The sequence below is a fragment of the Ips typographus genome, linkage group LG13 (genome assembly GCF_016097725.1).
Source record: "Ips typographus isolate SLU linkage group LG13, UJ_Ityp_2.0, whole genome shotgun sequence".
Taxonomy (NCBI): domain Eukaryota; kingdom Metazoa; phylum Arthropoda; class Insecta; order Coleoptera; family Curculionidae; genus Ips; species Ips typographus.
In genome coordinates, this window is record NC_138434.1 from 1,241,569 (window position 1) to 1,268,075 (window position 26,507).

Sequence of the window (26,507 nt, forward strand, 5' to 3'; positions counted from 1 at the left end):
ATACTTGAACGAGAGAGATAATAAAGCAAAACCATCAGACAGGAAGCATTCAAAATGCAGTTTGCCTACTTTACCACCCTTTTGTTGGGGTTTGCTTGCTCACAAGCTACCCTTCTAGAGGATGAACTGTGCATAGTGACCGAGTTTGAACAGGTAGAAAACGCCACTCAAACCTGCACTCATATTGTGCTCCATTCGCTTACAGTACCAGGCGGAGTGACTTTGAAACTGAACCTACTTGAGGGTACCACTCTCAGGTTTAACGGTTCAATTTACTTTGAATTCGCTGATTGGTTGGGACCTTTGGTCACCCTGAACGGCACTGGGGTACACGTTAAAGGAGATCCAGGCAAGTTATTTAAAAATCACAGAGAAAACGACAAGATTTGTATGTTTATTAGGCTCAGTCATTTACGGTGAAGGAGAACAGTACTGGGACGGTTTGGGTGGTAATGGCAGTCCAAAACCTCAATTTTTCACCATTGAAGCTTTTGACTCAATCTTTAGCGATGTTTCTGTAATCAATTCGCCTAAAGACGTGATTCAAATCACCAATTCCAACAATGTAACGTTTTTCAACTGGTTAATTGACGACGCAGAAGGAAACAAGGTTGTACAATCGAATTCAAAAGACTTATATAGTAACCTAGATGATTTATAAAGGGCGTAGCACCGGAAGGTCACGAAGGCCATCACACTGACGGAATTGACGTGTGGAACTCCACCAATGTGCTAATTTACAACGTGAGGGTGTGGAATCAAGATGATTGTTTGGCAATCAGATCAGGTGCTTTTAATTCACCTTTACCCCCTGGAAGAAAATTAATTCTTTGAATTCCAGGCGCTAATATTACAGTCTACAACCTTAACTGTTATGGCAGTCATGGTTTAAGCATTTCTGTGGGTTTTAGCGCGAATGACACGTCCGTAAACACTCTAACAAACGTCACAATCAAGGATTCATACCTTGAGGGAGGTCAAAATGGTATTCATATTAAAACTCACAATGATGGTGGTCAGGGTGTTATATCTGATGTGACCTACAGTAACATAACCTTCAATGGTGAGTTTTTAATATTTTAAAGACTTTTATGTAACAACACACAGTACAACAGGACCTGATCATTTTGGGGTTCAAATACAACAAAACTACCCTAGAGGTGATGTGCTAGGCAATGTCCCTATTAACAACCTGAAATTTGAAGACATCAAGGGTGCGGTAGCTGACACTGCAGTACCAGTTTTCATTTTGTGTGCTGATGGTTAGTTTTTTTGAGTTTTCTGCTGAACTTAACCTGTATTTAGTGTAATTTAAAGGTGCTTGCAATAACTGGAGCTGGAATAACGTTCAAATTAACGGGACACAACTGAACGAGTGTAACTTTGAGCCAGAAGGTTTCAACTGCTAAGTGTACTTCAATTTATTTGAAACCTAAATAAATGCTACAAGACAGATAAATATAATAGATTTTTTTTACGTTTAATCCTCATCTGGAATGCTTTCGAGTCCATTAATGACGTAGGGGTCTCCAGTAAGTCTCCTATTCCTGATATACTGCATTCTGAGGTCTTCAGTCAGTAGACTTCGCCTGAACATGTTTCCTACAACCTGTAACCAAATAACACCTATAATTCCGATATTTACCATGTAAATCCTGTTGAGTGATAAACTTTGGTATTTTAAGAGCCCCCTTACCAGGTAATTGATTACGTAAGCCGAAGCCGAGGGCAACGCCATGGCAGCTACCACAATACCGAAACTGGGCAAAATCTCAAACCACATTGTAAATTGAGTATATTTCTTGTATTATTCACACCTAAAGTTAGTAAATTTAATAATAATAAATAAAATTTAGTTAGATAGAAAATATTCAAATAAAATTGTGAGGTTAAGGTTCTATCAACAGTGACATTTTCAAATGTCATGTGCAGTCTCTTTCTAATTAAGTGTAATAAAAAGGGATAGAGCTAAGAAATGACGCACAATTTTCATCTCAACAAAAGTCACGTGACCCTTGTGTTATTTAATTACTATAGTGTCACGTGACTTCTAGTTTTTTAATTTGAACTTAATTAAAAAAAGGAGTGTAATTAAATTTGTATTCAATATTTATACACTGATTGTTCTAAATATATTAAAACCGCTTTCTGCCGTACTAATAACGACACCGGGGAGTTGCCGATGCCAGTGCAGCTCCTTAATGTTCCTTTGTCCTTGGTGAATGAACAAAAGTTGCGGGGGAACTCCCTACAAAAAAATCCGGTTAACTCTACTATGGGGTAAGTTAAATACAAGCGTCACCTCTACATCGTCCTCCTCACTTTCCGCATCTTTCTCCACCGACAAATCCCACAAGGCGATTTGATTGTCGTCGCCACCGGAGGCGAAAACGGCCGAATCGGTGGGGTGCCACTCGACCGTAGTGACTGGTTCCGTGTGGTGTTTGAATGTTGCCAGCGGCGTTTTCTGTTGTATGGTCCTTAGGTCCCAAACGTGCAAAAACCCATCATCGCCGCCGCTTACAATAAAGGGCTCATTTCCGTTCCAACTGATCACGTTCACGTCACTTTCGTGAGCCCTTTCGCACGTGATCATGCAAGCTTTCGTGGGATTCACTCTTGTGTCCCAAATCCGAATACTCTTGTCCACTGAACAGCTTGCCAGCACATTTCTCTCATTCGGTGACCTTACACACCCAAAAAATCACTAATCACCCCATCCAGACAGGACATACAAACCATTGGAGGTCTTCAACAGATTCCTGATGTCCAATCAAAGGTCTCTGGTCCACTTGCCATGTTGTGCCTTCTGAAGGGTTCCACAAGTGAATGTCTTTACGGCAATCACCTGTAGCCAAAAGTCCTGGCACTGTGGGGCTCCAATCCAAAGCAAAACCTTCAGTTTTATGTCCGCTAAACGTAAATATTGGTGTTGCCGTGTTTTGTTTGTTGTCTTTGTTGTATTGAGCCAACAGTTGGGGAGAGTCGACCACTTGCAACTGTGGCATCAAGTTCCAGATGTTAACTCTGCCTAGTTCGCTCCAAGAGGCCGCCAAAACAGTACCTTGTACTACAGCACTCTATAGTTTCACTAATAGTTAGTACAGTACAAACCAAAAAGTCAACAAGACAAAATAAGTACCCTAATTCTGTTCACACAACCTTGGTGCTTTATTAAAGCACCCTCCATTTTAGGGTTGTCTACTTCATCCTCTTCATCCGACAATTCCTCATCTTCCTCCTCATTATCGTTTTGTCCCGTTTTCTTTAGGTTGGACAATTTCATCACAATGAGATTGTTGATGTGCGTTTTAGGGGCTTGAGTGCCCGCCACAATATACGCAGTCAATGGAAAAGTTTCACGATTGTCTCCTAAACACATTTAACCCTATTAATGTCATTAATTAAGGGCACCTTACGGTTCATCTAGACTAAGTTGTGATTTGACTGTGACAGATCATGCGTAACATGTCATATTCAAATTAAAACCTAGTCTAGGGTACCCTTAAATATGTTCCTGTAAAAGACAACCAAAAGGATTTTTTAAATTCTAATTGAAACTTTTTATTAAATTTTATTAATGGGCTTGAGGACACAATGACGTATTTTGACAGTTGGTAAAATTGTGATTTCTGTCATATCACCTCATCCTGATGTCAGATTATCTTCTGGCTCCTTCCATACAGTGTCAAAACAAACCAGGCATATTTGTCAAACTAACTTGAGCTGCATGTTTTTATAACAAACATTCCCTTAAGACAGGGTTGTGAGAGTTTTTTTTCAATATAAACATTCAAATTTGATCACCCTGTAGGAGTAATCTGACTGAACTCACCCAAACTGTCTGGTATCACATCGAAACTTAAACAGGGCGCGCTGGTTTGAGCTTGATGGTACATTACGTAGGCGGTGGGGTCGCACGTCAATTCCTCGCCCTCTTCCAGGGGCTGCCCCGGCAAATATACTTGTTTTGGTGTGGTGGTTGCAGTCTCTTCCATTGTCTCGTTTCCTTCCTCTTCCTCATTTTCGGAAGAACTACCGCCGGACACGTCCATTTCGTTATTCGACATTTTTTTCTGTGGCGTAAAGTGGAAATTTGCAGTTTTTCAGGCTTGAACTGAAGCAATGCACATTTTTGTTCTCATTGTTGTTGTCTTTTAGAAAATTAGGTTAGAATGAGAATTTAAATAGTTTTGACGTTTGACAGTCTTCTTTTAACGTTTCTGGCTTTTGATCAACTTGGTTGCTTTATTGAGGGAAAAACAAACTTTTCTCCAACATTTCATCTATTTTTAGCGTAACTAAATACAAGAAAGTATAAAAATATAAATTTGTCTACTTAAACTACTACGTCATTCTTAGGGCACCATCCAAACGTATGACCTCTCCATTTAGCAAAGGATTCTCAATAATGGCCTGTACTAAGTGAGCAAACTCATCCGGGTTGCCTAATCTGCTGGGAAAGGGCACTGACTTCTCCAAAAACGCTATAACTTTATCGGGCAGGGCCGACAGTAAAGGGGTTTTAAACAATCCTACAAAACTACAGTCACAAAACAGACTCTAGAAGTATTAAACATACCAGGAGCTATAGTAACCACACGAATTCCATCAGAAGCCAAATCTCTAGCTATAGGTAACGTCATACTGACTATAGCCCCCTTGCTGGCTGCATAAGCAACTTGGCCCATTTGTCCCTCATAAGCTGCAATACTGGCCGTATTAATCACCACTCCCCTTTCACCATTGGCATTACGTTCATTCTCTCCTATCAAGCCTACGGCCAGTCTTATAACGTTGAAAGTGCCTACAGTATTAACTTGTAACACTTTGGAGAAGTCTTCAAGGGCATGTGGTAGGTTTTTGTTGAAATTATAGGTCTTAAACGCCACTCCGATTCCTGCGCAATTGATCACATGATTGAGCTTTCCGAATTTTTCTTTGGCTACATTTAGGGCGTTTTTGATGTCTTCTTCTTCCACCACCTATTTAAATCAATTTCAGTACAATTAACAAGAAAGTAGTTTTGGGTTTTACGTTAACAGGAGCGAAAGCCACTTTGTCTTCCCCTATAGCCTTGGCCACTTCCAGTCCTTTGGATTTGGGTAGGTCACATAAAACTACTTTGGCTCCTTGGGATGCCAGTCGTTCCACAGTGGCTTTACCCAATCCGGACGCTCCGCCTGTTACTAAACTCACAGTACCCTAAAATTAATTAAAATTAGTCTTCAAGCGTTCCTTTTCCAGTTTTAGTATAGAAGTCACAGGTTACTGAGTTTTGTCAGTTCAACAGTATGTGTGGACAAAATGGCGGCCGTACATTTTGTAAACATAAGAATTAGGTGATTAAATGCGGTTTTATTAATTGTTAACTCCCGTAAAACAGCCAATCCAAAAAACTTACCTTCAACATTTTATTTTTAACTCTCTAAGGTCAACCGTGGATAGTAATATACCAACTGAACTAGAAAACTTACAAATTTTCTTGCAAAAACACTCTGTAAGAGAAAATCAGCAAACAAACTGTAAATGTATGTGAAAATTGTCAATTTTAGTCGTTTATTACGCTAATTCACGTTCTATTGTGCTAACACTGAAAGCTGAAGCACACCAAACCTTTGCAAAACATGGAATGATTTTCTGACCAAAAGTGAGGTTAGGAAATTCAGATTTGTGTACAAACATAAGGTTAAAAGGTTAGTAAATTCTTAAATATAAGCCGTAATTCAACATGTTTATGGAATTTGTATTATTAGTAGGTTTGTACAGTGTACAGTGTGGCTCATAGTGTATTTGTTGTTTTTTTAATTTTACTTGGTGGCCCCTACAGTGTGGGGTAACTTTGGGGGAAATGTTTTATACTTGTTTGATTTTTACAGTATTGAGACATGGCCTTAGTGTCCTACGATTATGGCAGTGGTAGTGAACCAGAGATCACTGATGAAGAGGAAGTCAACCAAGTTGCAGTAAACCCACGTTTGGTAAGTTAACTAGATTTATTTATCAAAATACCGCTTTACTAGTGTATATTTACTAGTGTAGGACATTTGTTAGGCAATTAGGACATCAATGGACTTCCTTTTGTGAAAAATCACAATCAGAATTTAAACTTAAAAGCACCTTTTGTATATTGTTATGCCATTAAAATCCTAGGGTAATACTTGGTATGTAAAGTGGTTGGCAACCGACAATACACTTTGGTGTATTAATGGTTGCCTATATACCAGGTGTTAACTGAGCTGCTAATTAACCATTTTTCTAATTTGTAGCAATTGTTGCCACATTAAACATTTTCCTAAAATTATCCTCATGATTCTGATAAGAAACTTAATCTGGGTAGTAGGTTTGAGACAATAAAACCTTCTCATTGGTTCACAATGAAGTGTTTTCTGCTAGACAGCTAATAATCTAGACTAGAACTGTTCTTAACTTGATTTTATGGTAAATACAGAATGGAGAATCTTTCAAACCTGCAGAAGCTCCATATAACCTGTTTTCTCATCTACCTGAAGCCAGACAGTCCACTTCAACTGTTCTAGAAGAAACTGAAGATCAGCTTGAAGACTTTATCCCCACCGTCAAGACTTTGAAGGAAAAAAAGAAAGTACAAATCACCATCCCAGCTCTATCAGACTTTGACGATTTAAATGAGGATGAACCGTTGAAAAAACGAATCAAACCTTCCGATAAAGGCAGTGGACTGTTGGGTTTGTTGCCTCCAGTACAAACAACACCGAAAACGAGCACAATGTTTGTCCCTAACACTGTCAAGAAGAAATTAATACCAGCACAGGTTAAAACCAGCAAAACGGTGGTAACAAAGCCACGCGTGAGAACTGGAAGTGACAGTGATACGGACGGGGAGGATATTCCCGTTCCCGAGACGTTCGACGATCAAATGTGGGAGAAAGTGTGCGGCAGACCTAAATTCAAGAAACCAGTAAAAATTCACGCAGTCCAAAAGGCTGAGGTGGAGGTGGAGGAGTTGACGAGCGCCCCCGAACCGGAGAAACCTTACGACGGCTTGGACAACACCGCTTTCAAAGAGCTGGTGGGCAAAACCAAACGTCCACTTGGCAACATCAAGTTGATCGACATTAACGAAGAAGAGATTATGCCTGACAAGGATTTGTGGATGACCAAGTCACTTACCGGTACGTTAACTTGTGTGAGTTAATCATTTCAGGTTTGTTAACGTGTTTTATAGATCCAGAGCTGCAGCCTAAGGCCGAACCGGAAGAAACAGTGGATCCAACTAAAAAACGCAAACACCACATCACCTACTTGGCTGAACGTGCTAAGGCCACTGAACAAGAACTGAAAGCTGCATGGGCCACCAGTAAAAATAATCGTATGATGAGTAGAGCCAAATATGGATTCTAGAAAGTTAAAAAATATTATATTTTTTAAAAAATTTTATTTATTCACAGTACAAATTCTATACTAAAACACAGCAAACTAAACCCTCAGGACATCCTTTATCCGGTTCGGTTAAATAGAGAGGACATTGTTCCTGACAGTTGTTGTGTAGTTGGAGACAGTTTAAAACATCACGTTTAGCTGGAATTGTCAGTCCAGTATACAGTTTGTGATTATTTCTTGACCAATCACACACACTTACCCCTCACACAACAAACCGCTCCTTGAAACTTCTGAGCAGGACAGAGCTTCCTCAAATCTTCCTTTAAACACTTAAACACAACTTGTCTTAAAAACGCTGGTAGTTTTTATGACTTCTAGTCCTATTATCACATAATAGAAACGTTTTCATTATCTGATAACGAAAACAAAGTATCATTTTAATACACTAGTTAAAACAGTTTTTATGACATTTGAGGTTGAAAATGTAATAAAAAGTAAAACGGCTTGCCATAATTTTCTCTTTCCTAGCTCAATGATCTAAAAAGCGCCATCTTACCGTAGCCTCCCGCGATTTCATGCAATAACATTTGACGTTAATGACACTGACAAGAGTGACAAGGTTATTTAATTTTAATATTATTTTCATGGAATAATAATCTATAAATAAAGTATTGACATCAAAAGGACCGTCCTGTGTTGTGGAAAAACAATAGGGAAGCCAAGAAAACAACCGAGATGCGTAATTAGTGAAAAGTGCACGTAAAAAGGTACGTGAGTGCATGCAAAGGAGCTAGAACAAAATCCAACTTGACCTGTACATTTTGTAGCTGGTCAGCCCCCAGAAAAATTTGATTTTTTTAGTGTCCACCATAAATAAACCGCTTGACTCGCTATAATCAGCCCCTGCCAGGATCTTCCTGCTTATAGTGATAAAATCCATGTGATATGGCCTTCCTGTTTCTTTTATTTATGCATGTGATACTACTTTAGTCATGTAGGAGCTGTTTTTGTGTGCATTTACATGTTACAACCCTCCCAGTGACTGCTTTAACACTCTTTTAACATGCAGTCTTGTGTTGGATTGGAGGGCCGAAATATGGGCTCAGTCTGGAAAAGACTGCAAAGGGTTAACAAAAGAGCTGCCAAGTTTCAGTTTACAGTGTCTTATCATCAGTTATCAGTGGATTTTAGCTCTAAATGGTAAGTTACTATGATTTTTATTTAGTATCTAAAGTGTATAAGGTCATACCAATCAAAATGCACTTCAATCTTTATTTATCTATGATAGTGTTTAACAACAACTTGACACATCTGTTAGTTCCCAGTGTATTAATTACTTTATTATGTAACTTAATCTTTTAAGGGAGTGTCATATTTGCTGGTTTAAAAGCCACAAAGAAATCACAACAAATCTGACCTTGACTTAAACATTACTTTGTTTCAAGATTTTCTAGTTGTTTTACTATTTTTCCTTAGTTTTTAAGCTATTTGATATGCAGCACCTAGCTTACACCAACAAAACTGTATTATAAATTTAAATACGGGACCGGAAACATTCAAAGTACTTCCTCTTTGATGCAAGTAGATTTTGTTTGATAAACTGTTTGTTCTTGCTTTTATGGGGTTCCAATGTGTCCAGAAAGAGTTATTAACCTGCATAGTTGATTGTCAGATTATGACAGTTTAGGATAACTTATATCCAACAATGTTGATGTGACAATACTGTCACTGTAGTGTCAATCTGTAATCTAATCACAATCTTTTTGGATTTGCTCTGTATCAGTGGAACAGACACTTTTTAAATATAGACTGTAAAGTAGACAAGCTGAATCAATGTGGTAATAATATACAGGGTGTTTCACTAGAATTGGTAATAAATTACATACCTAATTCTATTATGGGATTTTTGACAGTTATAATGTCAACTTACATGTTGTTGATATTACAACAAATCTATCAAATACTTTTGAAAGCTGTCAGAATTGGTATGAGAGGGTTGACAGGTGTCTAGGGCAGTTCCATTAAGTTTTTACATTTGCTGCTTGTGCACTTGACATGACAGGAATCATAAAACGTTGATTGACAGAAACCTGTTTGCCTATAACCTTATAGCCCCTAAGATTATGTTAAAGCCGTTATTCGTTATTTTTGCATGTGCAGATGGGAAAATAACGTATAAGCTTTTGCTGCCACTTAAAGTGTCTAATCACTGAAAAACACCAATTTTCCTAATAAATCGGTAGGCAACCCCATCGATTGTCTCTGGTATGGACGCGACGTTCAAGACGGGTGGTGTCCAGTCCGGTGGCATGGGAACCCACCCTACAGAACCCGTACAGAGGGTTGGTGGTGTGGGCGGTGCCAGAAAACCACCAGGTGGCCATTACCTTGTTCAAGGATCCCAGGACGAACGAGCTGGAGGACAAGGACTGGACTTTTATCATTGAAGATGTGAGTATCAAAAATTAACACAAGCAATTCGTCTGGTCTTATATTTAGCCCAACTTTAGGGAAGTAGTATGGAAAAGTCTATTTATAGCGCTTCTCTGACCCAATTTATTCACCCTAAGAACGTGTACTGAGGAAAATTACGGCCGCTAAATCGATTTAGTGCCAGTAAATTGTCTAAACCGCATTGTTGGCTTGCCTATCAATTAATTTAGCACATGTCGATCGTTAATTGTGTTGTTTATTGCCGATGATGACGTATCTGGGTACTACACTCGCATTATGAGGATTTCAGATGATTACTTCCTGCATATTCCTTACAGAAACTCATTTTAGTTTAAGTCTGAGGCTTACAACAACAAAAATCAGTTAAATACATACACAAATAACAAGATGTTTTCAATTTGGTTGTCATCTGCCGGAGCGTCTTTCTGATGACGTTTGACATTTGACACATGTCAGTTAGATAATTTGTTGCTATCTTTGTTTGATTCATTGGTTTTTAATGGTTCTCTCTCTTGACTTGTTTCCTGGCATTTTCACAATAATTGCACAGGTACCTACGGCGGGGAAACGACGACAATTAGCCATAGCCCATTTAAACATGAAAAAGTACGCAAGCGTTGAGTCAGCCCAAACGGAAATTCAAATAGTTTTCAAGCCCACAACCAAGAAAATCAGCGGAGCCAAGCTGGACCTTACCTTATCCTGCGTGTTTCTACGGGAGGGAAAGGCAACGTAAGCTTTTGCGCCCTTAAAACTCAACTATTTTCTAACGGAAGCTTTAAAAAGGGATGAGGACATGCAATCCATGGCCTCCTTAATGTCGGTGAACAACAACAGCGACGATATCGCCCCCTTGGAGGATGTCGAAGACGAGGACTACTCGCAAAATGACAGTCTGATGAAAAGCAGCGCACTAGTCAGTCACGTGATGCAACAAATGACAAAGTCGTGGAGCGATTCCGACGTTGCCAGCACCCCCATGAGCAGTCAGTACATGTAACTAACCTATTGCCACATGTAGCCTGGTTTTTTTGCAGTTAAAAGTATCCAGTCGTTGTCGAGGGACGACAAAACACCGGTGGTGGAAGCTTCCGCGCCTTTTACGGAGAAACTGACGCCTGCGCCGCAGCTGGGAGATTTCCAGGAGCCCGAGCGCGATATTTACTCGGAAGAGTGCTCGGAACTGCTGGACAGACTGGGCGAGCTGGAGGAGGAGGACGAGGAGGAGCCGAAACCGCCAACTCCGCCGGAAAAGTCGAGTTTACCGAAAGTTACGAGCGTTATTCCCAAGGCTAACGTGATCTTCCTCGAGGAGGGTGACCGGGTGGGTTTACCTCCATTGGAGCTAAACACCGAACTGTACGATTTGTCTAAGAACCTCTCTACACCCGGTAAGTGTAATTTGTAATGCCAAAATGATATCCCATTAGTTTAACTGAAAGTTTGACAGCAAATGATAGGTAGGGTTTTTGGATTTTTAATATTTAGCTTTAAAACCGTCCGTCATTCATGACAATTGACAAGTAATGAATGATGGACGGTTCTAACCCTAAATATTAAAAGATAAAAATCCTGTTTGTTCCTGACAATTACAAATTAACTTTTAAAGGTCAAGACTTACTGGAATGGTGTAAGGAAATGACGAAAGACTATCCGGGCGTTAAAGTGACCAATCTAACCACTAGTTGGCGCAACGGTATGGCTTTCTGCGCCCTAATCCACCATTTTAGGCCGGAGTTAATGTAAGCACCCCCAGTGCCTAGCCAGGGCCTGGTTTTGATTGTATTTTTGACGTTTGACAGCGATTTTGATTCCTTATCTCCGCACGACATTAAGTCCAACTGTAAAACCGCTTTCGACGCCGGCGATCAGCTGGGAATTCCCCGAGTAATCGAACCGACCGATATGCACATGTTGGCCGGTGAGTCGAACCGATTTAAGCTCGGTTCTCATGTATCCGGAATTATAACGGAGCGCGGGGTGCGGAATGAATGCTTTTTACGCACGGAAAACTAATTTTCGTTCACATGTGACGAGTGACACAGCTGCGGAATGGTTGACGGAATAAGTGTTAATACAAGTGGGTTTTACAGGCGATTTTGTCCTTGACTGTCTTTTCAAACTGTGTTTCTGTTAGTTCAAACTTTGACACTGTTTTTCTCTCTGACTGTACTCAATTTGGTACTGTTTTTTTAGGTTAGTAGATAGGAAATTTAATGAGGATTCCAAAAATGTGCTTAAAACTGTCATTTTCACACCACAAATGGGTTTTACATGCGATTTTGTCCTTGACTGTCCTTTCAAACTGTGTTTCTGTTAGTTCAAACTTTGACACTGTTTTTCTCTCTGACTGTACTCAATTTGGTACTGTTTTTTTAGGTTAGTAGATAGGAAATTTAATGAGGATTCCAAAAATGTGCTTAAAACTGTCATTTTCACACTACAAGTGGGTTTTACAGACGATTTTGTCCTTGACTGTCTTTTCAAACTGTGTTTCTGTTAGTTCAAACTTTGACACTGTTTTTCTCTCTGACTGTATTCAATTTGGTAGTGTTTTTTTAGGTTAGTAGATAGGAAATTTAATGAGGATTCCAAAAATGTGCTTAAAACTGTCATTTTCTCACTCCAAGTGAGTTTAACAGACGATTTTGTCGCTGACTGTCTTTTCAAACTGTGTTTCTGGCAGTTCAAACTTTGACAGCGCTTTTCTCTCTGACTGTACCGAATACTTATTGTTTTCATTCGATTGGCAATCTGAAGCCAAGCCTTCTTCAAGGCATTATTATCGTTGTGTTGAGGGTGCTTAGAATCCCAAAAAATGGGGTAACTTTGGACAAAAGTGTTAAAATCGTTTTCGTTCATCTCCACGGACATATTTGCTTTGCTGTTTCGGTTTTATTTTCTGTCCCTGTCATGATTACGACGTTTACGCGCGAAAAATATCAAAATATGCAATTCGGTCCGGATAGACGGACAGAACGCTGATTGGCTGAACGATTTTCCGCTGTCCGCATTCCGCGAATGTTCCGGATTCGTGTGAACCAAGCTTTAGTTGCGCTTATTTTTTAATGCTCCGAGAAACTTTATAGTGCCGGACAAGTTGGCTGTGATGACGTACCTGCACCAGCTACGTTCCCATTTCACCGGTCACCAGTTGGAGGTGCAACAAATCGGTCGTACGACCGACGAAAGTAATTACGTGATAGGCAAATTCAATACGGACAAAGACACGGACATAACGAAACAAGTGTTCGGACAGGAAATTATCAATTTGAGGAAATCGAAGCATGGCCGAAAATCGACCGAACGCGAAATGAATCTGGCCAATCAGGCGGACAGTGGGGTGAAAGGGGACGCGTCCAAACTGAAACTAGCCCTGAAAATCACTACGGAACCGTTACCGGTCACTTCGCCCGTCAAAGAGACGCAGAAGCCGGTGTTGATGACGCGCAGGGAGTTTGTCGATCCGTTCGGGTCGGACGACGAGGAAGACGGGCCGGCGGCTGTCAAAATGGAGAAAGTCAACGGTCAACTGTCGGAACAAGCGAACGTGTTTGCGGATCTGCCTAAACCAAACCCAGTAAGTTTTTGTTACGTCAAGTGTAGTGTATAACCTAACTAGTAACCCAGTGTTGCCAAGTGTTTTAAAAAGGTTGCCATATTTCAGTAAAATTTCCCAAACATTTTTTTAAACAAGTTTTGCTTTAATTCTGCCTTTTTTTATTTTGCAAGTGTGATTACGTCACAACCGTCAAAATTCAACTCAGTAACCGATTGTACTAGTTACAAGAAAGTTTTGTCATTTTTTAGCTCATTTTGACAGTTTACGACAAATTGAAATATGCTCAAAATAGCCTCTACCCAGGGACCTATAAACAAGCATTGCATTTACACTGATTGTATTGCTTTTAAACAAGTTTTGAAGTTTTATACCTTCTTGGAGTGTTATTTGACAGTTTATGACAGATTGAAATATGATTCAAATAATCAGATACACGTGACGACCATCCAATTTTTTTCTAACCCTGTATACAGTGTCTTCAGGATAAGGAGGGCGACTATGGGGATGGGATCTTGAAAACGGTTAGAGATACAGATTTGGTTAAATGGGAGAAAAGTTGCGTAATCGTGGCCTTAATAAAGTGACATTCAGAAAACATCGACTTTTTTTTCGGTTTTTGAAAAAAGTTAATTTTTTTTCAAAGTGGAATTTCATTCTTTAAACTGGGGTTATCAGTTGTTAATTCCGACGTTTCGTCTTTGGGGCTCATCAGCATTTTTTTAAATACCTACAGTCAGAGAGACAGACCTGGCAACACTGTAGTAGTAATCTAACCAAACTTTTTCGATTGAGGTGTGGCATAGAATTAAAACGTTTTTCACGCGTGTCGTGCAGCAAATTTTGATGCGTCATTCGGAGCAGCGCGAACGCGCCAGAGCACTCTTAGAGCAGGTGAAACGGGACGGTTCCACACCCACGTCACCGAATAAGGTAAGTGACGTAGTGGATAGAGACCTTTTTGTGATCGGACGATTTAGACGGAGGAAGAGAGACAGAACCAGCTTCGCGAGCGCGCGAGACGGTTACTGGCTGAAGCTCGACGTGGTTCAGGTCCCACCACCGAAATTATACGAGTCAGTCCGGACCCGATCAAAGCCTACTCGGAAACAGAGGAGCGACTGTCCCAGTTGGGCGAGGAAATCGGACAGTTGGAGCGGCAAAGTTGCAATTCTGAGAAGAACGGCAACATTTACTCGGAACTGATTGCCGAGAAATTCGACGGTTACTCAAACAAATTCGAGGAGTACTCGAAAAAATTCAGTCCAGACACCACAGACCGGATAACGCCCGATAAGTTACCGGAAGATTTAGGTTTAAAAGAGGTAAACAAAGCTTAAAACAAATCGAGTCATTTTTCTAACCTGGTTAAGCTTAGATGGGGATTGACGTGCACTCGTGGATTGACAAGGAAATGGAAGATCTGGAACGAGAAACTGGTTCCATAGACGAACAGGCCGCCCTCCTGGAAAAAGAACTGCGTTCCGTAATGGAATTGGGAAACAGCAACGGAGAAGAAGAAACGTTAATGTCCCAATGGTTCATGTTGGTTAACAAGAAAAACGCTCTGCTCAGACGGCAAATGCAACTGAACATACTGTGAGTAGTACTTTGTTTTGGTAAATTCCTTCAGGCTTCAGATGAGTGTTTTAGAGAAAAAGAAGCCGACTACGAAACGAGGTACAAAATGTTAAACGAGGAACTGAGACAGATCAATTCGGTGGAAGACTGGAAAAAGACGGAAGAGCAACGCAACAGAGAGCAAGCGTTACTCGACGAGCTGGTGCAGATTGTCAATAAAAGGGACGAACTGGTGCACCATTTAGACAGTCAGGAAAAGGCGTAAGTTTTCTGTTTTATCAATATTTCCTTCATTAATTATTTTATCGCGTTTCAGTATAGAAGACGACGAAATAATAGAAAAAGACCTGTCGCACATAGAAATTCCGGCAAAAGACACCAATTGCGTAATTTCCTAGTTTCCAGTTAAGGTTACATTTCACTCTCGAATTTCCTTGTGGAAATTGTACCATAGTGCAATAATACTCTGTTTTTGCGCCAATTTTTGCCAAAAAAAAAAACTTAACCACGTCTAGTCTTCCCCCTTCATTAATCAAAATATAATTTATTAATTACTACCTCTTTCCTCCTCCCCTCCCAATCATGGTGGTTAATTGTGCATTGTGTAGATTATTAAGCTTGTATGGTACGCTTTATATGTGTTTCGGTGTAAAATATAACTTATATATGTCTGTATAGTTTTTTATTGGTTGTAGACGCGTAACTCATCAGTTTGTAAATAAAGTTGTACATCTAATAGTATTTCGCAATTTTTTATTGTTTTATTTTACAAAACCAACCTATGTACACGTGGTTGTAGAACTTAAAAGTGGTTGGTCAAGCGCTGAATGTCGCTCAAGTCTTCTTGCAGCTCGTCCAGTTTGGTGCCGATCTTTTTCGATATCTAAAAAAAAATTTTACAGTTTAAGATAAAATTTGACGTTTGACTTATACCTCAATTTTTTCAGTAATTGACAGTTGCATAAAGTTCCAGACCAATTCACCGTCAATCACGCTTCTAGCGGGATTCGAGAGCATTTTTCGGTAACTCTTAAAAGTTCTGAAACAAACTGTCAATTTCACCTTTCTGTACGTATGACTGAGTGCAACTAATTTAACCTGAAAGATTTCGGGTTGAGTCCACCAATATGGGCTCCATGACCGACCATGACGTTTTGCAGCATCAACAATCGTCTGTACGTCTTTTCCGGAACGGGCATTATAAAGCCCAAACCTCCATCCAACGTTGCTGTTTGTGCAAAGTTAAAATTTTGACAGGTGATAGTCACAGTCTTACCAAACATTGTAATGTGTCTACGATCGGCCCCGCTCATGTTCCGTTTCTCCTCCCCCAATTCGCCCAATTTGCATTTGATTCGGAAGAAAGTGGTCACCGCTTGCCCCAAATGAAAATCCGCTTTACGCAACAATCGTTGCCCTACAACCAATTTACAGAAAACACGCAGGAAACTCGAACAAAACAAACGCACCACCCAACGATTCCCTGGCCTCGGGCTGGTACATGCAAATGGTCAGATTTTTCTCCCTGTCCGACATCAAGAAACCCATGTTGCCGTTATCGATCATGTATTCGATCCCGTACACTTCGCAAGCGCGCAAATCCTAAACAGGACAATTGAATAAAGCGGCAACGTTGCCAAACAATCGACTTACTCGGGACACTAACGATAACGTACGATACTCGTCCTGGAATCGTAGCAACGAGATTGACTGATACACGTCGGCGATTAAAATCAAATTTTTAATGGTTAAAATTTGATGCGTGTAGACCTGCGTATCGATGAACGCTATTCCAATCAGATCGTTGTCCTTTAGTTGCCAGATGTATATCTGTGGGTGAGTGAGAGAAAACGACTCATTTTGTCGATTTTTCAAAAAATGGACACCCCCAATCGTTTTACCGAATAAAGAACAAAAAACAAAACAATGCATTCTAACAGACAAAATTATTGTTAAAATTTAAGCCATGTTGCCATTTTTTGGGTTCACCAACTTGTTTGTTTTAAATGGTCACGTGACTATTTTTATTTTGTTGAACAAACATTAATCAACTCTCCTTGCAACCAACAAAACCTGTTGCTGTGTTTAAATAGTCAAACTCTGACAGGTGTCATTCGTACATACCTTTTGGCCGACGGCGGAAACCAAGAAGCCCTTGACTTGCGACAGGGCCGTCACCGGCCCCTTTTGCTCTTTGGCGTAAATTTCCTTAAACTTGTTTTTGGTCAAGGGTTGTCCCGGTTCCGGTACCACCTCGATTATGTCGTAGATAAGTATCTGGCAATTTCGAGCGACATTTTCCAAGTTGAAATTAAACTTTAACTGTACTGCTCACCCGTCCCCGGCAAGTAATGTCCTCGCCGTAGTTGTAATTCGTGCCCACGGCGATGTAGCCCTTCAAACCGGACCGCGCCCCCTCATACTCCAACGACACGTTGCGCAGACACGTGACGTGCTCCCAGTCGTCCAGCTCGATCTTCGTGTTGGGTATCACGTCCCAAGACACCGGAGAGAACAACATTAAGCTGAACGAGTCCTGGTGCGGGTACGGGAATCTTTCGTGCTTGTCCTCCACCGTTAGTTCTTTGTCTTCGCCGTTAAACCGATAGTAGGTGTTGGATGGTTCTGATAGGCTGGTCACTAGACAGTACGTTTTCGACTCCATGTGGTACGTGACAAAGTGGGGGGTGCATCTCAGCGGTACTTTTCGTACCGGCCAGGGCGCGTCGTAACTTAAATGGGTCGGTAACAGACCGATACGCAGTTCTGACTAACATTATTAGAATATTAATCATAGTTTGCCCTGAATGTGACAAGTGAACAATCAAAGTACGGGTGTTGAATAAATGTTATGGTCGTAGTTGGCTAGCATGAACGAAAGGCCGTTGATAAGTTCGTATATGGTTTGGATTGACAGCTGTCATATAATAATTGTTTGCGAGATTATTTAAAGCTTGGTTCACATGAATCCGGAACATTCGCGGAATGCGGACAGCGGAAAATCGTTCAACCAATCAGCGTTCTGTCCGTCTATCCGGACCGGATTGCATATTTTGATATTTTCCGCGCGTAAACGTCGTAATCATGACATTCATGACAGGGACAGAAAACAAAACCGAAACAGCAAAGCAAATATGTCCGTGGAGATGAACGAAAAGGATTTTAACACTTTTGTCCAAAGTTACCCCATTTTGTGGGATTCTAAGCACCCTCAACACAAGGATAATAATGCCTTGAAGAAGGCTTGGCTTCAGATTGCCAATCGAATGAAAACAATAGGTATTCGGTACAGTCAGAGAGAAAAGCGCTGTCAAAGTTTGAACTGCCAGAAACACAGTTTGAAAAGACAGTCAGCGACAAAATTGTCTGTTAAACTCACTTGGAGTGAGAAAATGACAGTTTTAAGCACATTTTTGAAATCCTCATTAAATTTCCTACTCAGTTACTTGGAAAAACCGTATAAAATGTGGTACAGTCTGGGAGAAAAGCAGTGTGAAATTTTGAACTAAAAGAAACACAATTCGGAAGGACAGTCAGGGACAAAATCGCTGGTAAAACCCACTTCTAGTCAGAAAATGTGTGATTTAAGTACATTTTTGGAATCCTCATTAAATTTCCTATTCAATAGCCAAAAAAAACAAAAAACATATCAGTACAGTCATGATGAAAAATGGTGTCAAAGTTTGAATTGTTAGAAATACAGTTTGAAAGGACAGTCAAGGACAAAATCGCCTGTAAAACCCACTTGTAGTGTGAAAATGACAGTTTTAAGCACATTTTTGGAATCCTTATTAAATTTCCTATCCAATAGCCTAAAAAATATCACTAAATTCGGTACAGTCAGCGAGAAAAGTGCTGCCAAAGTTTAAAAACACAGTCAGCGACAAAATCGTCTGTTAAACTCACTTGGAGTGAGAAAATGACAGTTTTAAGCACATTTTTGGAATCCTCATTAAATTTCCTATCTACTAACCTAAAAAACACTACCAAATTGAGTACAGTCAGAGGTAAAAAACAGTGTCAAAATTTGAACTGCTAGAAATACAGTTTAAAAGGACAGTCAAGGACAAAATCGCCTGTAAAACCCATTTGTGGTGTGAAAATGACAGTTTTAAGCACATTTTTGGAATCCTCATTAAATTTCCTATCCAATAGTCTAAAAAAACACTAAAAAAATCGAGTATAGTCAGTTAGAAAAACAGTGTCAAAATTTGAACTGCTAGAAACACAGTTTGAAAGGACAGTCAAGGACAAAATCGCCTGTAAAATCCACTTGTAGTGTGAAAATGACAGTTTTAAGCACATTTTTGGAATCCTTATTAAATTTCCTATCCAATAGCCTAAAAAAATATCACTAAATTCGGTACAGTCAGCGAGAAAAGTGCTGCCAAAGTTTAAAAACACAGTCAGCGACAAAATCGTCTGTTAAACTCACTTGGAGTGAGAAAATGACAGTTTTAAGCACATTTTTGGAATCCTCATTAAATTTCCTATCTACTAACCTAAAAAACACTACCAAATCGAATATAGTCAGTTAGAGTACAGATCAGATTGAGTACAGTCAGAGAGAAAAACAGTGTCAAAATTTGAACTGCTAGAAACACAGTTTAAAAGGACAGTCAAGGACAAAATCGCCTGTAAAATCCACTTGTAGTGTGAAAATGACAGTTTTAAGCACATTTTTGGAATCCTCATTAAATTTCCTATCTACTAACCTAAAAAACACTACCAAATTGAGTACAGTCAGAGGTAAAAAACAGTGTCAAAATTTGAACTGCTAGAAATACAGTTTAAAAGGACAGTCAAGGACAAAATCGCCTGTAAAACCCATTTGTGGTGTGAAAATGACAGTTTTAAGCACATTTTTGGAATCCTCATTAAATTTCCTATCCAATAGTCTAAAAAAACACTAAAAAAATCGAGTATAGTCAGTTAGAAAAACAGTGTCAAAATTTGAACTGCTAGAAACACAGTTTGAAAGGACAGTCAAGGACAAAATCGCCTGTAAAATCCACTTGTAGTGTGAAAATGACAGTTTTAAGCACATTTTTGGAATCCTTATTAAATTTCCTATCCAATAGCCTAAAAAAATATCACTAAATTCGGTACAGTCAGCGAGAAAAGTGCTGCCAAAGTTTAAAAACACAGTCAGCGACAAAATCGTCTGTTAAACTCACTTGGAGTGAGAAAATGACAGTTTTAAGCACATTTTTGGAATCCTCATTAAATTTCCTATCTACTAACCTAAAAAACACTACCAAATCGAATATAGTCAGTTAGAGTACAGATCAGATTGAGTACAGTCAGAGAGAAAAACAGTGTCAAAATTTGAACTGCTAGAAACACAGTTTGAAAGGACAGTCAAGGACAAAATCGCCTGTAAAATCCACTTGTAGTGTGAAAATGACAGTTTTAAGCACATTTTTGGAATCCTCATTAAATTTCCTATCTACTAACCTAAAAAACACTACCAAATTGAGTACAGTCAGAGGTAAAAAACAGTGTCAAAATTTGAACTGCTAGAAATACAGTTTGAAAGGACAGTCAAGGACAAAATCGCCTGTAAAATCCACTTGTAGTGTGAAAATGACAGTTTTAAGCACATTTTTGGAATCCTTATTAAATTTCCTATCCAATAGCCTAAAAAAATATCACTAAATTCGGTACAGTCAGCGAGAAAAGTGCTGCCAAAGTTTAAAAACACAGTCAGCGACAAAATCGTCTGTTAAACTCACTTGGAGTGAGAAAATGACAGTTTTAAGCACATTTTTGGAATCCTCATTAAATTTCCTATCTACTAACCTAAAAAACACTACCAAATCGAATATAGTCAGTTAGAGTACAGATCAGATTGAGTACAGTCAGAGAGAAAAACAGTGTCAAAATTTGAACTGCTAGAAACACAGTTTAAAAGGACAGTCAAGGACAAAATCGCCTGTAAAATCCACTTGTAGTGTGAAAATGACAGTTTTAAGCACATTTTTGGAATCCTCATTAAATTTCCTATCCAGTAGTCTAAAAAAACACTAAAAAATCGAATATAGTCAGTTAGAAAAACAGTGTCAAAATTTGAACTGCTAGAAACACAGTTTGAAAGGACAGTCAAGGACAAAATCGCCTGTAAAACCCACCCACGTTCCGCACCCCGCGCTCCGTTATAATTCCGGATACATGAGAACCGAGCTTTAGCCAACTACGACCATAACAATTATTGAACACCCGTTACCTTTCTATTAAAATAGAGGAAACCTTCTGGACAGTTCACGTTGTTAAATGGCGCAAAACTGGTCACTTCCCCGTCTATTACCATCGAGTGGGTGCGTAATTCACCCCGTTTGGTCAGGAAGATCCAGTAAGGACTGGCACCGCACACAAACACTCCGTTATACCCTGAAATTAACGATAAAAATTATAAAGAACCAATTTCCATAAAAAAACACAATTTTTTCAATATTTTTTTTAAAACTCTCGAAAGTTACTAATTAAAATTTGCTAATTGATTTTAGATAACTCCAGAAAATAGATTTTCATTAAAAAAACGCGAAAAATTGCTTGAATTAGCACAAACTGGCAACAACTTACCAGCCACGTTGTCAAAGTAACGCAACTTGGCAATATGCTCTTGCAAGGCGTAGTAATCGGAACTTTCCGTGTCCACCAGTCCGGACACGTTCGGATGGTACATAACCTCGTGTCGGACACGTCTGAAGCGCATTTTCAAGTTGCCCTTGTAGAAACGAAACACCTCGTAAATGTACAAACATTTTTCCAGCCGGACCAACAACAAAGGACGGGACCCGTTCGTGCCCATTCCAACCATTGCGATCTCCTTCACCTGATACTCCTTTTGCAGCTGCGCCTCGTTGACGTGCGGCGTCGCGTTCAACGTGACCGACTCCAAAGCGTCCACCAGCACTTTCGGCCCGAAACACACGTTTTGCACGTAAAAACTCAACTTAAAGTCCGGTATCGAGTAGATCTCCATGTTGGAGTTTTCCCGCACCACAAACAACCAAAAAGTGGACTTTGGGGCGGTCAAATACTTTTTCCACCAATTGTAGAAGACTTTTGGTTTGGGGGCGGCGCCACTCAACGAGGGCATTTTGAAATCGTTATCGCCGTACAACATGTCGTCCTCGTTTTCCGTTTCCGCTTTCAATTCGGAAATGTCGCTAATAAAATGCTGAGGAATGTGCGTGAAATCCTCCGGAATTTTATTGGTAAACAGTCCCGAAGTGTCTTTGTACATGCAAATCGAGGTCACCATTGGATTCTGCGGAAAAATCGCATTTAGACTGTGACGTCAGTCATAAAAAACTGCTAATGACGTAACCGCCACTCCACTCGATCCAAACTGTACTTACGTTCGATAAAGTCGATTTACTGATGACTAGTTTGGCCGATCCCCGAGTTTCCCTCAACATGAGAGTGATCACCTGACCGTCGGCCGCCATTAACGAAATATACGGATCGGCACTGTAACTGACCGCTCTCAGACAACCATAACCTCAAAAAAAAAACTGCCCGTGCACTAACCTGGACACTAAAACGATTGGGGACCCCAAATCCATGGGCACGTGCTGCAATTGGACCGCCCCCTGCAGTAATTTGACGGAAATGGTGGTCACTTGCACGACGAAACGATTATTGCCCAAATTCCCGGCGTAGACGGTCGGTTGGTGGGTCGAAAAGCCGGTGTTGTCAATTTCGTTGATTTCCTGTCCGGTTTGCAGCACCTGTGCACAAACGAATAGTACACTTAACCATTTTCTATATAAAAAAACTAATGTCTTAAATATAAGTATCAAAAAACTTGATTTGTTACAATTTAGTTCGTAACAGTTGTCAAATAAGACAGCCATCTTGGGAATACTTTTTGACATTGACTTTTAATTGTCAAAATGTCAAAAACTATCGCAATGATGCCAACTCTTCCAAATCCCCCTGTTTTATAATATTTTGTCTAAAACTCAATATTTGATCAATTATTGGTAGCACTGTGTTAGAAAGTAAACATACACAAATAAGTCAAGTTTAAACAAAACAGTGCAGACAACGTTGCCGCTCTTACCATAGTGCTTTCTTCTTGGCTTAGAATCAAAAATGAGTGAGTGTCCTCGCCACTACGGATCGTCCACATGTTCAGGCAACCGGGTAACGTAAACGTGGTCACTATTTGGGGCTTGATGGATCGCTGAAGTACGCACAAAGCCCCGTTTTTTCCGAATCCTGCGGTCGTAACCAGTTCCAAGTTCAAATCCGGATTGTTTTGGAATTCTTCGCTCAAAAATGCGGGTTCCCCCACCGAAATTTGACCGCACGGCCCTATATTTAACAGCGAATCGCACACTTCAAAAATGTAACTCGAAATCTGTATTCCGGCCTGTTTTTGCGTGCCGTACACCTCCAGTTCTTCCGGATCTCTTATATCTACAATAAAAGGCATCAATCCGGACTAACTACGATTACCTTAAAACAGGCAAACCTAAAACGTCACTGGCAATGAAATCTGTCAAAGAATCGGACACCAAATCGCCCTGGTCGAGGTTTTTGCTTTTTCGCGCCCTTTTTGAATTCGGTTCCTCGCTATCATCCAGCGTGATCACTTCGTTGGCTTTCTCGGTGAAACGCAACAACAGCGAATTGCCCAACCGCGAGCCCAAAAACAGAAAATTGTTCTCGCAAATACACACCTAAAAAAGCCATCAACCATCAACCACCAGGGTGTGTATTCTTGAAACGAGGGAAGAAAGACCTGTAGAATGTGACAGGAACCAGTTATTCTCAGCTTCTTCTGTCACATTCTATCAACACTTCTACTGAGATTTCCGTTCCCTGCTTTCAAGAAACTAAAGTCTGTCACAATCGTTTTGCATCCATGAAATGTTGCTCCTTGGTACATTTTTGACAATTAATTTTTCCGTATCAAGTCAACAAACATTCAGCTTGTCCTGGCCTACTATGTGCTGTACAAAAAGCATACAGTTCCCGATATACAGGTGTGGTAAATCCAAAATCAGTTGTTTTGTCGACGGTATTTGAGTGATACTTGGCGTTTGGCAACAGCGCGCTGAAAATATGGCCTACTTGATATTTCTTTTCGTTTTCTGTCTTAGTTCCACGCATGCAATTATCTACGTTTCTCTGTCAGTTACACGGTTTTCCTATGGTCGCTTTTGGATTTACCACACCTGTATACAGGGTGAAAGTTTTAACAGATAGACTTCAAGATTTCTTGTCATTTTATTATTATACAGGGGAAATGTACCAGGTAGATTCAAAAAGTTTGTGAATAGACAATTTTTTACATACGCAAGTAGTCAAAACACTGGCTGCCGCTTTCTCAAAGTGAAAGTTTTTAACGTAACGCATATTGTCCGCCAAAAGGGTCAGAACGTACAGCTCACCCCCTTTCAGGGACAAAACCAACGTGTCGTCGTCCAAAAACCCGATCTGCGCACAATCAAAGCTGATTTTCACGTCCTCCTGAGGTTCTATGTACAAACAAAAATTAACCTCACTCTCAAAACAATCAAGCCAACTCACTCATAGGGAAATTGGAGCTGGTTTCCCCAATACTATTGACAGAAACCGCGTACGGAGGAATGCTCTGATTCAAGTAAATCAACGAGTTTATGGCAAAAATCAACGTCCCTCCCAACGGTTTCTTGATCGGCACCGCCTTCAAACAGTCGAACGGCAAGTTGGAAACGCTCCAGATTACCGGATGGACTTTTTGCTGCAAATTTAGAGAAATGGCAGCCATGGCGCATGTGTCCCTCCTCACCGCCACTCGGCTGTAATTATTAAACCATAGAAGAATTTGCAGATTGATTGTCAAAATGTTTATAGTTTTAGGTTAATTGTAGAAGCTTCTGGCACTTTTTAGAAGGTTCTCAGTAGCATTTAGAGGTTTATGAAACTTATTTGGGTCCTGGTCATGCGATAGTCAATTTTTGAGAATCAAAAAGTATAAAACTTACCCAGCAAAAGTCTTCAGTGGTTCATACAGAATTAGTAGTGTTGGCTCATAATATCCATGCAAAAACTGTATATCAATAATATTATCGATTTTATCCATAAAATCCCTCAATTCAATCATGTAGGAAGCTAAAATGTGTGTTTTCCCGCCCAATCCGGAACCGGACGTGGGTTTTACATCCGAATCTGTATCGTCAATGGATGTTTCCCTACGAAACGGAAGTACCACCAGCTTTTTCCCGAATATTGTCATGACAGCGCACCGGTTTTCCGGGTCCGCTCTCACTATTGGAACGTGGTGAAAATGCGTCCAACCGTCTTTCATGTCTTCCTCTTCAAAATAGTGCAAACTTAACGTTTTTAGTTCGTGATTTTCTGGGTCGTACTCCACTACGGACAGTTTAGCGTCCGAGAATCCGAGCAGTAAAGAATCACGGGGGGCGTTTGCTAATGTGACGCTTTGTAGCGCCATTATGTTGCCGAAAACTTGATATTGGGCCACACATTCTAACTTGGATTTTGGCGGAAAAAACTCTGAAAAAGTCAAATGTTACTGTGCGACAGTTCAAAAATCACGTGATACAAATGTCAAACGACATCACAGATTACACAGGCCGCATTTGTTTTAACGCCACCATGAGGTAATTTAGCAAAACTATAAGTTGACCAACTGTCAAATTACGTCATTCTGACGTCAAAACAGAGCCTGCTCAAACCTTCTCCGTTTTGACGTCACGATAACGTAATTTAACAGTTGCCCAAAACATTTTCTCATAGATTAGGGCATTGTGACGTAAAATTCACTCAACAGGCTCCCTGGAACGTCAAAACGAATGGGGCCACAGTTTAAATGCTGTTTTTCAGACACATAACCAACAAATTACAAACCTGAATATCTTTCGTGCCGGGACTTTTGGTCGACATCGGGAATAAGCCGGAAAATCTTCAGTAGGTTGGCGCCGGCAGTAACAAGGCTTCTTTCCGTTTTATTAAAGAAAAAACAACTGATGGCGTGCTCGACCCCCGTGGGTTGATGGGTCTGTTTGCAAATGGAAAACATACTTTACACATAAAAAAACCGCACACAACGCGTTTGAGCCACTAAATTAATTAAGCGCACATCGTTTTAAACACTTTAACTAGCTTAAAATCTGTTTGTTTACTGTTTCAAACATAAAACCAAAACAGTAAACAGTGACGCTCACGACGTGTCTGTCTTAACCTCAAATTTTCTTCTTAACTTTCTCTACAACACACATTTTTTAGGTTATCTTTACTGTCAAGTGACATTTGACACTTTAATCTCAGCGTGTTGAACAAAGACGCTGTCACTGATGTCAAACAGACGTCACTGCAATGTAAACATTCACTCCTAACCTCACTTTTTCTAGCCAAAACTTCTGGTGTTATCAATTTTGATTATTTTAGATACTTACAGGATATTAGTGTAGTTTTCCATCGTTGAAATGACCGACCAGACCAAAAACGTGTGTATTGTGGTTCTGGGTGATATAGGGCGTAGCCCCAGAATACAATACCACGCCTTGTCCTTAGGTGAAAAGGGTCATAA

At 40.1% G+C, this 26,507-nt stretch overlaps 7 protein-coding genes across 11 annotated transcripts; 3 read left to right on the plus strand and 4 right to left on the minus strand.

The window, feature by feature from the left end:
• Window positions 1-3: 3 nt before the first annotated feature.
• Window positions 4-1,464, plus strand: LOC145737107 (polygalacturonase-like). The gene is made up of 6 exons (XM_081991704.1): window positions 4-349; window positions 402-610; window positions 664-787; window positions 842-1,063; window positions 1,116-1,262; window positions 1,318-1,464. Exons 1-6 carry the CDS (start codon window positions 55-57, stop codon window positions 1,407-1,409), a joined length of 1,089 nt encoding a protein of 362 aa, XP_081847830.1. The 5' UTR covers window positions 4-54; the 3' UTR covers window positions 1,410-1,464.
• LOC145737114 (uncharacterized) lies at window positions 1,404-1,911 on the minus strand. Its single transcript, XM_081991714.1, has 2 exons — window positions 1,697-1,911; window positions 1,404-1,609 (listed from the first exon to the last, which is right to left on the minus strand). The coding sequence occupies exons 1-2, from the start codon at window positions 1,781-1,783 to the stop codon at window positions 1,481-1,483; spliced, it is 216 nt and encodes a 71-aa protein (XP_081847840.1). The 5' UTR covers window positions 1,784-1,911; the 3' UTR covers window positions 1,404-1,480.
• Window positions 1,912-2,086: 175 nt separating this feature from the next.
• l(2)09851 (WD repeat-containing protein 1 l(2)09851) lies at window positions 2,087-4,173 on the minus strand. Its single transcript, XM_081991700.1, has 5 exons — window positions 3,836-4,173; window positions 3,143-3,372; window positions 2,740-3,080; window positions 2,303-2,687; window positions 2,087-2,248 (listed from the first exon to the last, which is right to left on the minus strand). Exons 1-5 carry the CDS (start codon window positions 4,068-4,070, stop codon window positions 2,111-2,113), a joined length of 1,329 nt encoding a protein of 442 aa, XP_081847826.1. The 5' UTR covers window positions 4,071-4,173; the 3' UTR covers window positions 2,087-2,110.
• On the plus strand, window positions 2,139-8,047 carry LOC145737109 (uncharacterized). Of its 3 annotated transcripts, none has more exons than XM_081991707.1 (4): window positions 2,139-2,280; window positions 5,880-5,981; window positions 6,452-7,154; window positions 7,208-8,047. In XM_081991707.1, the coding sequence occupies exons 2-4, from the start codon at window positions 5,889-5,891 to the stop codon at window positions 7,381-7,383; spliced, it is 972 nt and encodes a 323-aa protein (XP_081847833.1). In that variant the 5' UTR covers window positions 2,139-2,280; window positions 5,880-5,888; the 3' UTR covers window positions 7,384-8,047. The 3 variants fall into 3 exon arrangements, with proteins under 3 accessions (XP_081847833.1, XP_081847832.1, XP_081847834.1); XM_081991706.1 differs by lacking the exon at window positions 2,139-2,280 and adding an exon at window positions 5,555-5,696; XM_081991708.1 differs by lacking the exon at window positions 2,139-2,280 and adding an exon at window positions 5,741-5,759.
• Window positions 4,269-5,498, minus strand: scu (hydroxysteroid 17-beta dehydrogenase 10). The gene is made up of 4 exons (XM_081991710.1): window positions 5,405-5,498; window positions 5,038-5,205; window positions 4,583-4,985; window positions 4,269-4,535 (listed from the first exon to the last, which is right to left on the minus strand). The coding sequence occupies exons 1-4, from the start codon at window positions 5,411-5,413 to the stop codon at window positions 4,348-4,350; spliced, it is 768 nt and encodes a 255-aa protein (XP_081847836.1). The 5' UTR covers window positions 5,414-5,498; the 3' UTR covers window positions 4,269-4,347.
• Window positions 7,990-15,705, plus strand: Ehbp1 (Eps15 homology domain containing protein-binding protein 1). 3 transcript variants are annotated; one of them, XM_081991694.1, is made up of 14 exons: window positions 7,990-8,129; window positions 8,432-8,562; window positions 9,606-9,813; window positions 10,367-10,548; window positions 10,603-10,802; window positions 10,854-11,207; window positions 11,426-11,558; window positions 11,619-11,737; window positions 12,906-13,396; window positions 14,171-14,308; window positions 14,356-14,700; window positions 14,754-14,974; window positions 15,029-15,217; window positions 15,273-15,705. In XM_081991694.1, the coding sequence occupies exons 2-14, from the start codon at window positions 8,459-8,461 to the stop codon at window positions 15,352-15,354; spliced, it is 2,766 nt and encodes a 921-aa protein (XP_081847820.1). In that variant the 5' UTR covers window positions 7,990-8,129; window positions 8,432-8,458; the 3' UTR covers window positions 15,355-15,705. The 3 variants fall into 3 exon arrangements, with proteins under 3 accessions (XP_081847820.1, XP_081847819.1, XP_081847822.1); XM_081991693.1 differs by lacking the exon at window positions 7,990-8,129 and having other exon boundaries at window positions 8,139-8,562; XM_081991696.1 differs by lacking the exon at window positions 7,990-8,129 and having other exon boundaries at window positions 8,323-8,562; window positions 14,213-14,308.
• Window positions 15,693-26,174, minus strand: Cpsf160 (cleavage and polyadenylation specificity factor subunit 1). The gene is made up of 18 exons (XM_081991692.1): window positions 25,826-26,174; window positions 24,940-25,471; window positions 24,503-24,753; window positions 24,269-24,450; window positions 23,442-23,649; window positions 23,028-23,386; window positions 22,493-22,692; window positions 22,321-22,432; window positions 21,539-22,229; window positions 21,183-21,346; window positions 17,292-17,726; window positions 17,081-17,233; window positions 16,610-16,786; window positions 16,426-16,558; window positions 16,233-16,373; window positions 16,055-16,184; window positions 15,890-15,995; window positions 15,693-15,839 (listed from the first exon to the last, which is right to left on the minus strand). Exons 1-18 carry the CDS (start codon window positions 25,995-25,997, stop codon window positions 15,759-15,761), a joined length of 4,227 nt encoding a protein of 1,408 aa, XP_081847818.1. The 5' UTR covers window positions 25,998-26,174; the 3' UTR covers window positions 15,693-15,758.
• Between the last annotated feature and the right edge of the window lie 333 nt (window positions 26,175-26,507).